General features: G+C 39.1%; 1 protein-coding gene across 2 annotated transcripts; it reads left to right on the forward strand.

Annotated features, from left to right (window-relative positions):
• The first annotated feature begins 729 nt into the window (after window positions 1-729).
• On the forward strand, window positions 730-14,450 carry recql (RecQ helicase-like). Of its 2 annotated transcripts, XM_041781084.1 has the most exons (16): window positions 730-812; window positions 2,107-2,190; window positions 2,712-2,957; window positions 3,036-3,215; window positions 3,295-3,401; window positions 3,755-3,953; window positions 4,039-4,205; window positions 4,689-4,770; window positions 5,407-5,555; window positions 6,012-6,129; window positions 6,405-6,543; window positions 6,624-6,715; window positions 6,891-7,107; window positions 7,416-7,545; window positions 10,390-10,489; window positions 12,843-12,981. In XM_041781084.1, the coding sequence occupies exons 2-15, from the start codon at window positions 2,166-2,168 to the stop codon at window positions 10,471-10,473; spliced, it is 1,935 nt and encodes a 644-aa protein (XP_041637018.1). In that variant the 5' UTR covers window positions 730-812; window positions 2,107-2,165; the 3' UTR covers window positions 10,474-10,489; window positions 12,843-12,981. The 2 variants fall into 2 exon arrangements, with proteins under 2 accessions (XP_041637018.1, XP_041637017.1); XM_041781083.1 differs by lacking the exon at window positions 10,390-10,489 and having other exon boundaries at window positions 12,843-14,450.
• Window positions 14,451-16,293: the final 1,843 nt, after the last annotated feature.

Consider the following 16,293-nt stretch of genomic DNA (forward strand, 5'->3'; position numbering starts at 1 on the left):
AAATCAAAGTCATCTGATATAACTTCAAAATTACGAGTTATAAAGTCATAATTATAGGTTAAATAGTCGAACTTGTGAGATAGTTCATCATAATTGGGAGATAACTAGAAATGAAGAGAACGTAAGCAACTCTTATGAAAAATGTCTAAAATGTGAGAAAAGGTTATAAATCTGAATAATGTCATTATGATGACTCATTTTTTCATCATTTTGTCTTTTTAAATCTCATACTTAGGACGTACTGTCTCAATATTTATACTTTTTTAAAGATCACAATTATGACTTTTTCGATTTTATGGCTTTCGGTTTTTTTTTTTTTTTTTTTTTTTTAAACAGACGGAAACGGGTCTCCTTGATAAACTATGATATATTCCCTGACAGCGGAAAACAATGTTACCATCAATGGATTTTGTTATTATTCGTTGAACAAGCTTCGCTAACACATCATTTAGTGATATAGAGGATTTCCATCCTGATTTTAGTCGCGCAGGCATCGACGTGAGCCATATTTAAAATACAAATAATCCATTTAAACACGATATCCTGATTAACTTTATTCAATATAATGAATTTTGTTTATTTATCACCTATATTGAATGATAATCATCGATTAAAGTTGATTAAATGGACATTGAGGATACTGCTGAGAAGGGCGAGACGTGTAAAATTGCCTGGCAGGCATTGCGCAGGGCACGCTACGCTCATTACTATTACCTCTGACCTGCTACAATGGGTTCTGGCGGTGTTTCTGCTATAGCAACCGTGAAGAGGATTCAGCAACAAGGAAGCAGGCTGGACCGAGTTTCTGGATGGTAAACTAACTGTAGTTCTGGCCTTTTAAAGTCTTTTTCTTAAAGCTTTACAAACCTAGCTAGCAACATACAAGTAAACTTTTCTCCTTAGAAAGGCCTCTTTAGTTAGCTTCAGAGTGAACACAGAGGCTTAAACAGTTTTGGTCAAACAGGATGCTTCAGTGTTCGTGTTATGAGTAAGCACCGTCTTTAATGAGCTAACAGCTAAATGTGGTCTCTCTCTCTGATTCAGGAAACAGGTGCAGTCCTGTTTAGACTTAGCTAAGTTAGCTTTTTTCAAACTACAATCATTTTGGCTTGATTAAAGTGGAGCAAAACGGTATTTTTAGGCAATTAGTATCACTTCATACGCAGCGTCCCTTTTACTTTTTGTATTGCAACTTCTTAAACGAACAAAAAATTGACAGTTTTTTTCGATACTTCGGTATATTACATTATCACATGTTGTAATGCAATACTATCGCCTTTATTTTAGTGATAACAAGTTTCGAGAAGTACAGAAATTTTGGAATCAAACTTCAAATACTTAGTCCAGTTTAGACCAAAACTTTTCATGAGAGAAAAGGAGAGAGCACTGTGAAAACAGATCAAAAACTGTCAAGTATTTTTCACTGATACAGTGTGCAGGGGTTTGCCAGCAATATAAGATGAAATAGGCAGATATTTAAAATTACTATAGTCCAGTATTTACATCTGATAAAGGTCTATATTGACAGCCATTATATGCCCATAATTACAGCTGATAGAGGCCGATATTTGCATCCAGTATAGACCAATATTTACAGTGAACATAGGCCGATATTTACAGTTCATATAGGCCAATATTTACAGTCAGTATAGGCCAATATTAACAGCCAATACAGGCCAATATTAACAGTCAATATAGGCCTATATTTAAAGCCAGTATGAGATGATATTTATGATTAATATAGGCTGATATTAACTGTCAATATAGGCCAAATTGTACAGCTGATATAAGCTTATTGGATGTAAATATCAGCACAGTTCTTTAAAACAGCCGATACCAATATTATACCTTAATATTATACATCCCTTCTGTTTTGTACTACTACCAAAGCAAGTCAACACTTTTTGGACAACTTGTAGATAAATGTAGGGCTAACAATTAATCTACACCAGGTGTCACAATGACTAAAAGAAAAGACAAGAAAATGGGGAGTCAGATCAGCTTCAGTTGTATGATGATGGACATTAAAGTGAGAGCCAAACTGTCCTTTTACTACGTCCTGCATATGTGAACTGGCTTAATACTGTCCTTTCTTGTCTCTTTTAGGGAATTGACTCTCACAGTCTGCAAGTTGGCTTCTTTTTGAGCTTCTTGGTCTGATCATTATGGATTGCATTGGAAAATCTAAAGGTGGGTTTACTCCTTCTTTTTAAGATATTTTCGATTATAAACAGGAAAAGTCCACTGAAATATAGTTGTCAGATCTGCTCTGTCAACATTCTGTGTGTGCTGCTGTTGTTTTGTCTAGTAGGAGTGCAGTTTCATGGGGACTAATGACTGTTAACATGACACTCAGGGGACTATGTCGAGGTTTCCAAGAGGAGTGAGATCATTAGCAGAGGAGGTGTGAGCCTTAGAGGATTAGTACCTGTGCAGGTGTGAGACCTGGCTGCCTCTGAAGAAAACTCCTCTGAGAGATCCAACTTCCCAACATCCTGGAAACCTTGCTGTTTCTTTATTGAGATTTAACAAAGGGATGAAATACAGTTAAAATATGTCAAAAAAGACTATTACGAGAATAATGTATTTGTTTCTAGGTGGGTGATCAGAATCGTCTGATTGTTGGCCTGCATGGTTTTTACAATATGTCAGATTTATTGTTTTTAATGATTGTTGCTGACGACCATCTGTGTATGTGTGTCGTCATGCAGATGTCCAGGCACAGCTGGACTCAGTGGAGTCAGAGTTGGAGCTGGTGGAACTGCAGATCGCTGAGCTGCTGCAGAAACAGGCAGAGCTGACGGCTCAGAAAAACGCTCTGCTGCTGCAGCTGGAGGACGCCTGTGATGCTGCACAGCCTTCATCATCATCATCATCCTTATCGTCATCTTCCTCAAAGTCCTCTGGGGCCAGTCCTGGGATGAACAAGCAGGAGTTAAAGCGCTACGATGGCGCAGGTACTCTAAAACCAGTTGTATTATCAGAGTCAGTAGGCATTGCTGAAGATTTATGTTAATCTTTTTTTTTTTTGGTAGATTTCCCGTGGTCTGAAGAAGTCAAGCAGCACCTGAAGGACTCGTTTCATCTCTCTAAGTTCAGACCACTGCAGCTGAGAGCGATCAACCTGAGCCTGTCAGGCAGAGATCTGTTCTTAGTGATGCCCACCGGGCGAGGGAAGAGCCTCTGCTACCAGCTCCCTGCAGTCTGCTCCAAAGGTAAAATCAGACACATGCTCACAAGCAGTACAATTATGTACAGTTAAGCTGATGTTTATTATATTTTTTTGTGTGTCAGGTTTTACCCTGGTCATCACCCCGTTGGTGTCCCTGATGGAGGATCAGATCATGTACCTAAAGTCCATCGAGGTGTCTGCAGCCATGCTAAATGCATCCAGCAGTAAGGTAGTGATTGGCAGCCATGTTTATTTTTCCTTCTCTGTCTCGTCTTTGCCTGAAATTGAAGCACACAAGACAAGAACCTTTATTACTAGCAAAACCAAAGGTAGAAAGTGCTTAAAAGGAAGAACAATAATAAAACAAAATTCAAATGTAAAGAGGCAGGTCACAAAATCATAAGCAAAAGGAAAATAAAGAAACAGTCTGCATTTAAGAAAAAATAATTTAAAATAATACCAAAGTAATTCTTAAAAACAGAATTCGATAAAAGGTTGAAATTCAGTAAAATCAGGATATTTTGGCATAAAAAAAATAGTAAATAGTAAAAATGCAAAAGATACAACATATTTATTTTTCAGGAGCACGCCAAGACTGTCATGGCCGGGATGACAGACCCTAAATCTCCCTTCAAGCTGGTGTATGTGACCCCAGAAAAGATTGCCAAAAGCAAGCTCCTCATGTCTCGCCTGGAGAAATCTTACAATGCCAACCTGCTGAGCCACATTGCCGTGGATGAGGTTCACTGCTGCAGCCAGTGGGGTCACGACTTTAGACCAGGTGAGACGACCTATTCAGCTGTGGTGGTAGAGTTACTCTAGAAGTATTTGAAGATTTATGCTGATGGTGATGTGTTCCTGTGCAGATTACAAACTCCTGGGCATCCTGAAGAGACAGTTCCCCAAAGTCCCGCTGATCGGCCTCACCGCCACAGCCACCAGCAGCGTCCTCCAAGATTGTGAGAAGATCCTGTGTGTGCAGCAGCCAATCACCATCACCGCATCCTTCAACCGCACCAATCTCTACTATGAGGTGGTTACCATGGCACCCAAGCACTCTTTCCCAGCCGCCTGCTTCATACATAAACAAAGAGGTCGTTTCTCTGTCAGACAGCTGCTAACAGCCTTGTTGACCTTTAACGGTGCTGTAGCAGCCTGTGGAGCAAAAAAGGCAGATTTATGTGCTTGAATGTTAAACCTGCTGCAAAAATAAGATTTTTATGCCTTTCACATATTTCAAAAGCAAACACTTGTAGGCTTCTTTTCTAACACGCCCTAAGCCAGGAGCGTCCAGAGAGTTTCAAAGAACCCCCTTAATATGGCCAAAAGGGGGGTTCCCAATATTTAAGGGCCTTGTTATTATGGCAGGTGCACAACTTTTTGGCATGCATTAATGATATATCTCAGATTCTCCATCATTAGACACAATTATTGTTTTGCACTCAAGTTGATTTGATAGCAAATAAAGCTGAAGGGAAATGCTTCAATGATACTATGAATCTGGTTGTTTTTTCAGGTCTGTGTTAAAGATTCAAACAACGATGCATCAATAAGCGACATCGCTTCCCTGATAAAGAGCAGATATAAGGACCAATCAGGTAAGTCTGTAAAAAGACGGAAAGGAGAACAAAATGCATGAGTTTAAGGTTCACTAACAAAGACTACACCAGTTAAGAAAGGGATTTACAGTAGTGTACGTATTGTTATCAAGAGGTTTGGACAAAGACATGATGGAAAGGTCAAGGGATGGATGAAGGTAAAGTGTATGCGTAGGTTCTCAATAATCCAGGACACGGTTATCTAAATCTTGGGGGGTGCAACTGGACTTGGTTTAGTCAGTTAACCAAAGTCAGTTCAGCTTCCTCAGAACTGATGAGACCCTTTGGAGGAGAGGGGAAATGGCTTCAAGAACCTTAACCAAGAGAGATGAAGGAATGAGGGGTGGTGAAATTGTCAAGGGTTGAAGGGATGAATGAATGAGGGAAGACTGGAGATGACGTAGAACTTGTGGTCGGTGAAACTTGTTAGCTGCTGTGAGCTAATGCTGAAATGATGTGTAAAAGCAGAGTCAGAAGAATGAGGCAAAGAAATCCATCCATCCATCACCCTCTGCTGGGTTGCACAGAAATTAAAAAACTACATTTGATATTCTAAGATCTCCTCTGTGATGTTTTTTTTCCCTGTAAATAAAATTTTCAAACTGGCAGTCATAATGCTCCTGTTGTCTCCTGCAGGGATTGTGTACGTGTTCTCACAGAAAGATGCAGAGTCTGTGTCGTCTGAACTTCAGAGCAGAGACATCCTGGCGTATCCGTATCACGCTAACATGGATCCCAACGATAAATCCAGAGTTCACCGCAAGTGGACCTCCAACAAGATCCAGGTACTCAAGTCTGACACAGGTATTGGCTGTTTTTCAAGGGTATGAGTGTCTCTAGAAGAAAACATCTTTGTCTTTTAATAAGCCAATGAGAACCATTCAACAGGTACGTTTTGTGTTTGCTTTCCATTGATTTTTGATCAGTTTAGTTCATCATATAAAAACTTTAAAAGATATTTTCTAAGTCAGCTAAAGAGTAATCCAGAAAATAAATTATAGAACAAGTTCTCCTTCTCTTGTCATTTTCATAAAACACAAAGAGCATGTTATCTATGTATTAGAGTTTTACTGTCATTCAGCATGATAGTGTCTTATTTTCATGTAGACAGTAGTCAGAAATCAAGTGCTTTTAGCCAAGCAGTTGGATGATGATAAGGATTAAATGGCTAACAGAACTATAAATAAATAACCACTTGATTCATATTCCGATGTATAAAAGTACCTGTTTGTGTCCTGTAGGTGGTGGTAGCTACAGTGGCGTTTGGTATGGGCATCGACAAGCCTGACGTCCGGTTCGTCATCCACCACACAATCAGCAAATCCATCGAGAACTACTACCAGGAGAGCGGACGAGCAGGTACGCACTGACTTTGACCTTCCAGCCTCCTGGTAAATTCTCCCCTCCACCACTTGTAATTTATGATGATCTGTAAGTTTCAATTCGTAATCAACAAGCCTTCTCACATGCAGACCACCTGATGTGTTCAGACCAACATTTTGTAAGAATTTGATAGCAAATATTCACCTCATGGGACAGTAGCTGCCAGTTTTCCTTCCTCTGCAGCCCTAATGAAGTCCAAATATTTGATCCTCCTTATTTGATACACTATTAAAATCCATCTGTGTGTGCAGGTCGAGACGACCGTCCAGCCGACTGTATCGTCTACTTCGGCTTTGCTGACATCTTCAGGATCAGCACCATGGTGGTGATGGAGAATGTTGGCCAGCAGAAACTGCTACAGATGGTCGACTACTGCCAGAATGTGGACAGGTAGCCTGCAAACAAATAAACACTTGATCTTTTCACGGTGTGTTAACTATCAATGACTTGGATGTTTGACGATTGTGAAGGTGTCGGCGCTCTCTCATGGCTGTTCATTTTGACGAAGTTTGGGACGATGAAGGATGCAACCAGATGTGTGATACCTGCCGCCATGCAAAAGGTAAGTGTTTAGATTTGATTTCTGTCTGTAGCTCCTGACAAGAAAACACAAAAGTCACTTAAAATATGGGAAAAACTCTACATAGTGTATTATTTCCTGTAACCCAATTGATATAAAAGTGTTCTCCATTCTTCTCTAAATATAACTTGCAATCATGGTGCCTTCACCCTCATAGACTTCAGCACGGTGGACATTACCCAGCATGCTCGGCAGGTGATGCAGATCTTGGAGGTGGCAGTGTCGATGGATGAGAAGCTGACTCCTTTGAAGCTGGTGGAGGCCTGGATGGGGAAAGGACCGGCCAAACGCAGGAAAATGATCCAGACGACGTCGATGTCCCGTCCACAGGCCGAGGCTGTGGTGGTGAAGCTGCTGCTGCTGGGATACCTCAAGTAAGAACTCAAGCCCCCAAATGGTGCCACATTTGTAAGGAACATGTGGAATGAGCAGCAGAGCTGAGTATGTGGGTTGCATCCAGGGAAAATTGGGCAAATCTTGTGCAGCCCTGCAATTTATGATTTCTGACTTTCTTTTTATCCAGTCATGATATTTAATATTTATTTTGGTGTTTTATTTCTCCTATTGAAAGACTGGGATGGGAAATTGACAGGTTTCAAGACCAGTAAAAGATAGACGTGATTGTTGCAAAAAATGTTGTCTTATTTTGTTCCTTTTCTCTCCGTGTGTGTTTTTTCTTCAGGGAGGATTTCAGTTTCACTCCATACACGACGTACTTCTACCTGAAACTTGGCCGGAAAGCTCCGCTCTTAAAGAGCCCGACACACACAGTCAGCATGAAGATGAGAACCACGGGGACGGGATCTGCCACTGTGAGTAAACGTTGCACGAAATGGTCAACCTGTCAAAGGATACGTCTGGTTAATGACATCCTATCTGTGTTTTATCTGAGGTTAATATAATTGTTGAAAAAAAGTGCACCTTTTTTCTTAAAGACCCTGTAAAGTTTGATGCCTAATTTTTCATGATTTTGAAGCTTAATTTTATGAACTTAGAGGGGTTTTATTTGATGAAAATTTGATCTGGGGTTCAGAACACAGTGGCCTGTTGTACAACAAACAAACCTAAATACAGATTTATCATCACTTTACAGGGTCTTTATTACACTTTAAAGTCTTCTAATATTTTCCAACCTTTTCCTCTCATTTTTCTCCTACCACCATTAGAAGTTAGATAATTTTTAAATCCTCTTCTCATGAAGGTTTTGTTGATGTTAAGAAGCCACAATCTTTAGCAAAAAGATCTATTAGTTGTTTTGCTTTCTTAATTACTATTCGCATGGGACTAGTGTTACTTGTGGATGTTTGGCAATTCATGAATAACCCCTTGACATCAGTGTTTTAAAGAAAAACACTATTTATAACCTTTATGTGTCCAAACTTTCTTAACAATGTCCTACGCAGCCTCTATTATTTTTTCAATCACATAAAGGTGCAGAAAAAGTTGCACAAATCGTAAAAAAAAGCATAATTACCGTTAAATTACAGAGATGCCAATTCTCATGGGATTAGAATTACCTGCGGACCATATGTATGTTGAACTATGGTAGGTTATTCGCCCTGGAATTTGTACTTCTCACACGTGGTTAAGAACACAGACATACTGTGGAATTATTATAAATGACAAGAGATCCCTAGGTAATACTAATCCCATCCAAATAAGGCATTAGTAATAAGATGAAGATGCCATATTTGTCAGTGTTACTTATTATTAACTTTACTCTGGTTGTTGCATTTCTGAGGAAAAAAAAAACATGCTCAAAATGTAACTGATGATTTCTTACGTGTAAGCTTTTGCAGAATGAATAAATATATTGAATAAAAAATTCATCCTAACACTACCCAACCCTTACCTAGAATAAAAGAACACCTGACCTGTCTGAAATGGCTTTCATTTTTATTTTTTTAATCCAAAATATCCTGATAGACGCCACTGTTTGTTAATTTCAACTGGTAAAAATAGACTTAAGGCAGACAACACTTATTCTCTCTCTGTTTTCTTGTCTATAAATAAATAAAACCTCTGCAAAACTGTTTCAACCAGTTTGAAGGCTCACTAAGTTTGTAGCAAACTTAAGGAGCCTGACTGATGCTGGAGCTGCAAGAAGCAATATTTTTCTGGTTATTTTGATACAAAAAAACCTAAGATTTGTTCTTTTCGCTGCTATTTTGTACTTTAGGTTCAGCATACGGCAAAAATGATTATCAGTAATAGGGATACAAGATATTGGATTTTTGCTGATATGCTGATATCTACAGATTCATTTTAGCCGATCCCGATAGTTAAATAGGCTTTAAAGTTTAAGAATAAAGATAAATAAAGAAAAAGACCTCAAATGACATAGATCTGTTGTTTCAGCCTAAAACTCCACTAATTTATTACTAAACATGGACAAAATTTACAGTCGATATATGCTGAAATACACAGGCAAAATATCGGATGTAAATATCAGCAGAAATTTTGATATCTGCCGATACCGACACCAGACCGATAATATCCTGCATCCCTAATCAGTAACAAGATAATGAAGACACTCCATTTGGAGTTGGGCTCTTACTTTCTTTGGAACATTTATACCTCATGTTACCATCAGTTTTAGGCATCCATACTCTGCATTAACAATCTGCCTTCAGTGACAACCTGATATCAAAACTCACAGTCCCTCCTCTTATTTAAACAACAGCCTGTACATAAGTACTGTGGCTTGGTATCCCTGCATGTTGTGTGCAGTGAAGCTGCTGGTGATACAAATGAATGGGGTCCAATTAGTGACTAGGTAAAAGGCTAGCGGTGCCTCTTTAACAGCTTTTCCCCCTCATGCTGTCATCAACATGCTTTTAAAGCTCATAAAGCAATAAGGACTACCGACTGCCTAAACTGATGTTAATAGAAGGTAGAGACCTCCACTGTATCTCCTGTGTTTGTTTAGTGATGCGCCGTTTCTTCACATCATCTCTGTTCTCTTTGTGATGTTTCTCTAACATTTTCTTCTTCTTCTTCCAATGATGTGTCCGATGTTTTTTCTTCCTTGTCATAAAATGTTGTCAGATAATTGCTAAGAGTTTCTAAAGATCCAGAAAGGTAAGTCATTATTGAATAAATGCTTTATATCAGGACTTCTAAACCCTGATAATCATGTAGCGTTTGCCCAATAATTGATTTTTTTAAGGTTTATATTCCCAGAAGAGTAAATTAGCCTTTCACTACTACCACACTGACTGACAGTGATCATTAGTATCTCTAACATGATAGATCATTGTTTTAATCGTAGCTGAAGATCATTGCTGCTCTTAATATTACAGTAAATACGCATTTATGCTTCCCATTCATACTTTAAGCTCTTATCTTATAATGATAGAAGACATTCTGATGGCAGTCAGCTTTAAAAAACGCTGCTTTAAATACGGCCTGAAAGCACAGCAATAACTTGATGTTCAGTTGAAGTATTTTGCCTTTAAGGGGAAAACTTAAATGTGAAAGATTTATCTAAGAACATTAAAGATAATGTGTACAGAGACACCTCGGCTGTGCTGCTGTGCTTCTGAATGGAGGATTCCTCATCTTTGTCCTGATGTCCCGTGTCCTCCTCGTCAACCCTTGTCCCCTCTTTCCATGTAGGTGTCTCTTTAGTAAAGTTTGTTGTCAATGACCTGCAGGTAAAAGCCAAAGAAGGAAAGAGATCAGGTCAGAGTGCTGGAGATACCCCCACGTCCAAGAAAGTCAAGACAGGCGTCGTTTAACCGACGAGCTGACAAAGTACAGTCCATCACTCTTTCCTCTGTCTTTATCTGTTGGCCCTCACCCTGAGCATGGATCTGTCCTCGCTTTGACTTCACACTTTTATAATCAGGCTTTCTGACAGCTGGGGGATTCAATAACAACTCAAGAACTTTAATGAAATCAGAAATAACCAGCATAAAATCATCTTAACCCTTTTATTGCTGCAGACTTGGATGATAAGAACACATTATTGTATCGTTTTGAGTTATGGTTTTAGATTTGATCTATTAGAGTCCACAGAAATAGTTCGCCCCACAATCTGACTGCACTGTGGTTTTGCTCCTTCCGACGGTGTGCATCCAGACCAAATGGGTCAGTTTCTGAAATAAAGCGCATGCAGCACACAATCACGTGTGAATAAAGAGAACAACACAAAATAAATGCATTGCTTTGCCTCTTTGAGGCTGATTTGTTGCTCATTTGCTTCCTGTTTGGATGTAATGTAGATTAGTTGGTTGGATATATGAATAGAAGTCTGCATGAGGTGTTTTATTCTGAAATTGACCGGATGCTCTGTGCGTACCCATATGCACTTCCTGTTTGGGTCGATCTGCCTCGTTTGGATTAATGCATGCTGGAAGTGCCTCAGGCAGTAATATGGAGTCACAAGCAGGCCTGCCCACAGCTTTGGCTGGGCCCTCCCCAGTTGTGATTTGTTGATGATATCAATGCATGTGTGTTGGATCAGTAGCATTGGTGCTAGCATACAGGCTAACAGTTACTTAATTTCGGTGCCAGATAAAAACATTACTGGGTTCTGATGTTAGAAGTATTTTTTGGGTTCTACCTTAAACCCCTTTTATTCACTGGCCATGTTTGTGACTTCTTTTTTGCACATTTTTACCAATTTTTTTTCACTTACTGTCAGTTTTTGCTACTGTTATGAAAATTGTAACCAATTTTTGCATTTTTTTTAACCATGCCTTCTGCTACTTTTATCCCATTTTTTCCCAGTGTTTTGCCACTTCTTTTCCATTTTTAAACCAATTTTTAAGCTTTTCAAATGTTTACCTTTTTCAACACTTTTAATCCATTTTGATTGTCTGTTTTTCCACTTATTTTTGGCAGTTTCATTCCATCATTGCAGCTTTTTGCCCTTTTTACTACATTTTTTGACACTTTTAACCCCATTCTTGCAGCTTGTTGACAATTTTTTGCCACCTTTAAACCAATTTTGCCTCTTTTAAGCCATTTTTATCACATTTTTTTGCTACATTTTGCCTGTGTTTTGCTATATTTTTGCTAGTTGGTACCTAATATTGCCAATTTTTGGCCATTTTTATCATCCTGGCATTTGTGCACATCATGGCTTAGCTTTGAAGTCTGGCATTACTTTCTACAGGTTTTAAGTATTGTGCCCATACACATTGTTAACAATAACGATAAAAAGGTATTTCTGATTTAATAAAAGGGGTTTACATTTTTCAAAAAGGCGGTATTTTTACTACAGCATAAACAAATACATTTACTTATTTTGTTTCGTTGGTCGGAGTGGTTATTATTCATGTTAAAAATTAAATATGGTTACCGCAGTTTTAGTTTACAGTGGACCTTGATTTTATTGACCTCCATTGGTTCCCCATTTTCAGGTTGTCCTTGTCCGACACCAGCACTGGTTTGAAACACTTTTTCACAGCGCTGTATATTAATGCTCTATAGAAACAATTAATTAAGGGTTGGACACTGACATCTGTTTTGGGTCCTCCATAAATAAAACTGTAGATACTGCAGGAATGATCACAGGAAACATTAGCAGAAATGGGGAAAAATAGCAACAGAATAAGGAATGCCACACAATAACAGTTCTGTTAGGGCTAAGGTTTCCCCACACTAGTCTGACCTATCCATGTGAGCCTCAGTACTGTAACGTAATGTCCTCTCTGCATGAAGAAGCTGAACTGAGACGGAACACCAGAGAAGGACACCGTTCTCCTTGAGCTTGACCTTGGCTGCGACATGTGTGATGACATGTATCTAGTTTTACTCTAAAGCACTCAAATCCCTTCGTTCTTATGTGCATTACTGACAAAAATCCAGGTCTAAAACTTCTGTCACTTTTTATCATCCAAGCCTGTTACTCATAATTGCTGGTAGAAAACTTGAGAGCATGCTGCACTAACATTTCATCTCACTGCCTCTGCTAACATCTGCCATCTAATCTCCACATCAAGGGCAAGGCTAAGCTTTAAAGTATGGATCTAAAATGTGGATTGCCGTACTTATGTTGGATGCACATTTCTCTTGAAAAAGAGAAGAAAGATGAACATCCTTGGGGTTTGTAGCAGGACTAAGAGCTGTTTTTCTCTGACTCTCGTTTTCATGGTTACAGGAGATGCAAGCTGCTGAAGAAAACAGGGATATTGTTGACTCAGCCGTGGACAACTCTTATCCTTCACAACCCAAACAGAAACTTTTTAAAGAACAGCGGAACCAGTCGAGGAAGAAAGACCTGAAACCAGAGAGTCAGACAGAGAAACAACCAGAAAGAGTGAAGAAACAGCTGGAGGAACGATGTGAAGAAGAGGAAGAAAGCAGATCCAGCACTCCTCAACACGTCATTGAGGTTGAAATCAACATTATAGAAAACATGGACTGTCAGAGAACACCTTCACGTCCTGTTAGTACCAAACGTAAATCCACCACCCCTCAGAGAGCACGCAGGAAACCCCGTACAGAAACGGCAACAGTAGACGGAGACTCAGCCACCCACACGGTGCCAAGCTCACCGTCTCAGGCCTCCTTCATCTCTGAGAGTGCTGCCGAAGAGCTCTGCCACCTCAGGAACTACTACAGCAAACAGCTCAGGAGGATCAACTACATCTCCCATGAGTACCTGGGGCAGCCTGCAGAGACAGGGGTGCTGGCATGTATCAGGGAGCCTCTGAGGAGCCTCCGCCTGCCAGGGAGGGTGACGATCGCTCAGACAGCTCGTAGCCTGTGGACTCGAGTCAGTGGGAGGAGGAAGCTCATTACCCGATGATTTCACAGAGTTAGATTTTATAGATAATCACACGTTCATGCTTCTGACGTGAGTCTATACTGGTGTCATTTGGGAGAGGTATAGTCATGGCTAAAAAAGAATGTAAATCAAGGATGATCCACAGTTGAACTCCCCATAAGTTGTTGAGATATGAGTTGATTATCATGCCATTAGTTTTGCCTCAACAACAGATGTGCAGTCCTGATCCAGGATACCTGACAAAATTAAGAAAATGTTTTCATCCCAAAATATCCACATAGACATATCGTTCCCATGAAGAAGCAGCCTAGGCAGCATGAAAAAAATCTGTCATTGATTTCTACAGGTGTGTTCATAAAAATGTGTTCACACCTTCTTTTGAAATCACTAAAATCATTTATCAGCTGTTGTAGGTTAAAAACAGCTTCCAGGTGTAGGAGTTGCACCAGTCAGACTTTGGCACCGTCTTGTGGCTACAAGCCTAATCATCACCTCAAGGATCTGATCTAAAAAAAACAGTAGAACTGTATAATTTTTTAACAACAACAACAAAAAAAACAAATTAAAACAAAGATGCTGGAATAGAAAATCTAACACAGTAACATTAAACATCCCTTAAAGGCTTCAACATGTTCATATGTCAGATGTCATCAGCAGTGTTAAAAACAAACGACTCTCTTTTATATCAAACATTTAAAATCAACAAATTAGAGTTGTGAAAGAGTTGTTTTTTGTCAGTATGAGATTTTTTTGCATCTGAGGTGAGAAGTTTGGGGAGACTAAGCTGGAAAGTTATCTGAAACATTGCACTTATCCTTCTTTAATATTTTCCAGCAAATTTTCATTCTTTTAATTCATCATATTTGGGGGGAAAATATTGTATTAAACTACTGTTCATGCATTGACTTGACATCATTTTAAATGAGGGTGCTCCTCAATGATTTCTCAAGAATAAATAAAGGTTGAGTGATTGATTGATTGATTGGTGGAAACTTAAATTCTCTTTTTTTTGTAATCTTAATCTGTGGTTTTGGAATTGTTTTTATTACCTTACCAGGTTTATGGTTTCTGTGTTAAGGTATTTCCACGACTCAGTCCTGTTTCTAACATTTAGCCCTACCCCTTGATTTCCAGTGCCCTCTTGCCTCTTGAATCAGAGTTATAAGGGATATTGGGGAAATCTTCACCCACCAAAGGCAACGGCCCTTCAAGTTTCTGATACTTCATCAGTAGTTTTTAACATTTATGTAAACAGATGCAACGATAATACCAGTTGGAGTTGTTTTGCTATATTTTGCTTAATATTAAAACCCCAGTAGTTATTATTAGAATTATTAATAAGAAAGTAAATGTAATTATTAATCTAGATTAATAATTAATGGGGCACCACCCTGGAAACAGGGAACAACAAACAGAAAGAGGCAAAAATCAGTCAGAGGATTACAATTTAAACTAGATATTATTATTATTATTATTAATAAATATACATTGGTATTTAGATAAATAGAAGACGTTAAGTTGTCCACCAGCAGTATTTGTGCACATTAATCACAGATGTCTTTTTTTTTTTAATCTATAGCTGACTTGATTTAACTAAGCACCATCAATTGTTATCAGTGACAGTTAAAGAATTATAAGAACTGCTAAACTACAACAAACTTTACAAGCAAAGCAAAGCCTGAAGAAATCAGTGTGTGTGTTTGAGGAAGAGAGAGAGAAATGGTTGAGGTTCTTAAAAAGGCTGACTAGAAGGAGGCAGGAGGAAGACAGGAGGAGGAGACAGCATGGCTGCTGAGGACTTTGAAGATACCGAGAACAAAGACAAGCTCAGGCTAAGGAGTGTACAAATTTAGTATAATTTCACCACACAGAAACCCAGTGGTGGGACTTTGATGGTAGCAGTTACACTGATGTTTGCGTAGATGACAGCTTTGGAAAAGATAAATGTGGACACAGCACAGTAAATCAACACATTAGCAGACAATAGGACAACTTTCAATGAATGCACATGAAACGCTTCCTACAGCTAGTTCTGCTCAGATCAAAGCCTCTAACTTGTGATCAAAGTGTGTGATTAAAGTCTTATGTCCAACAGATCCAGGAGTGAGCAGTGGTCAGTCCATTAATGTTCCTTCCATGGTTCTAGCAAGTTAAAAGTTGTGTGGTGTCAAGATTCAACTTTAGGATGACAGCAGGGCTTGTATTGTAGAGATGGGAGAAAAGAAGAGTGTCAAAGAATGAAAGAAAAATGTACACTACTGCCTGGTGGCCAACTGTGCTGAAATTTCAGGTAAGGCTGGGAGTGGAAGTACACAGCGGAAGGCAGCCCCTCTTCTGCTTTGCAGGTGTTGGAATGGCCCATGGGGGCAGTCAAAGCGGGTTTTTGTACTTGTGGATCCCCTGTAGTCGCCTCAGGTCTCCTAGGAGAGTGATGTGCTGTAACGTAACTGGGGAGATGAGTCAGTTTTATGACTTTCTTTGAACAGTGTCCTTCCAAACTACAAAACTCTGTAAGTCTGTTAGGCCTCAGTCTTGTCCACATGGCTGATTCCCAACATACCGAACATATCCTAAATACTTGTTTGAAATCAAAAGGACTATAATGCATTTAAACCACATTGAACTTAAATCAGTGCTTCCCAAATTGTGGGAGAAACTGCAGGTGGGCCCAAAGAGCTCATATTCAACCATTAAAAGCATAAACTTACTTTTAGAACTGCTTTTAGTAATCATACAATAAATGATGAGATTTTAATTTCTTTAACATCCCTGAAGTACCAACATACATCCCTAATTTTAGACTTATTTGTCACCGTTTTAT

This window comes from Cheilinus undulatus, linkage group 23, assembly GCF_018320785.1.
Source record: "Cheilinus undulatus linkage group 23, ASM1832078v1, whole genome shotgun sequence".
NCBI classification, from domain to species: domain Eukaryota; kingdom Metazoa; phylum Chordata; class Actinopteri; order Labriformes; family Labridae; genus Cheilinus; species Cheilinus undulatus.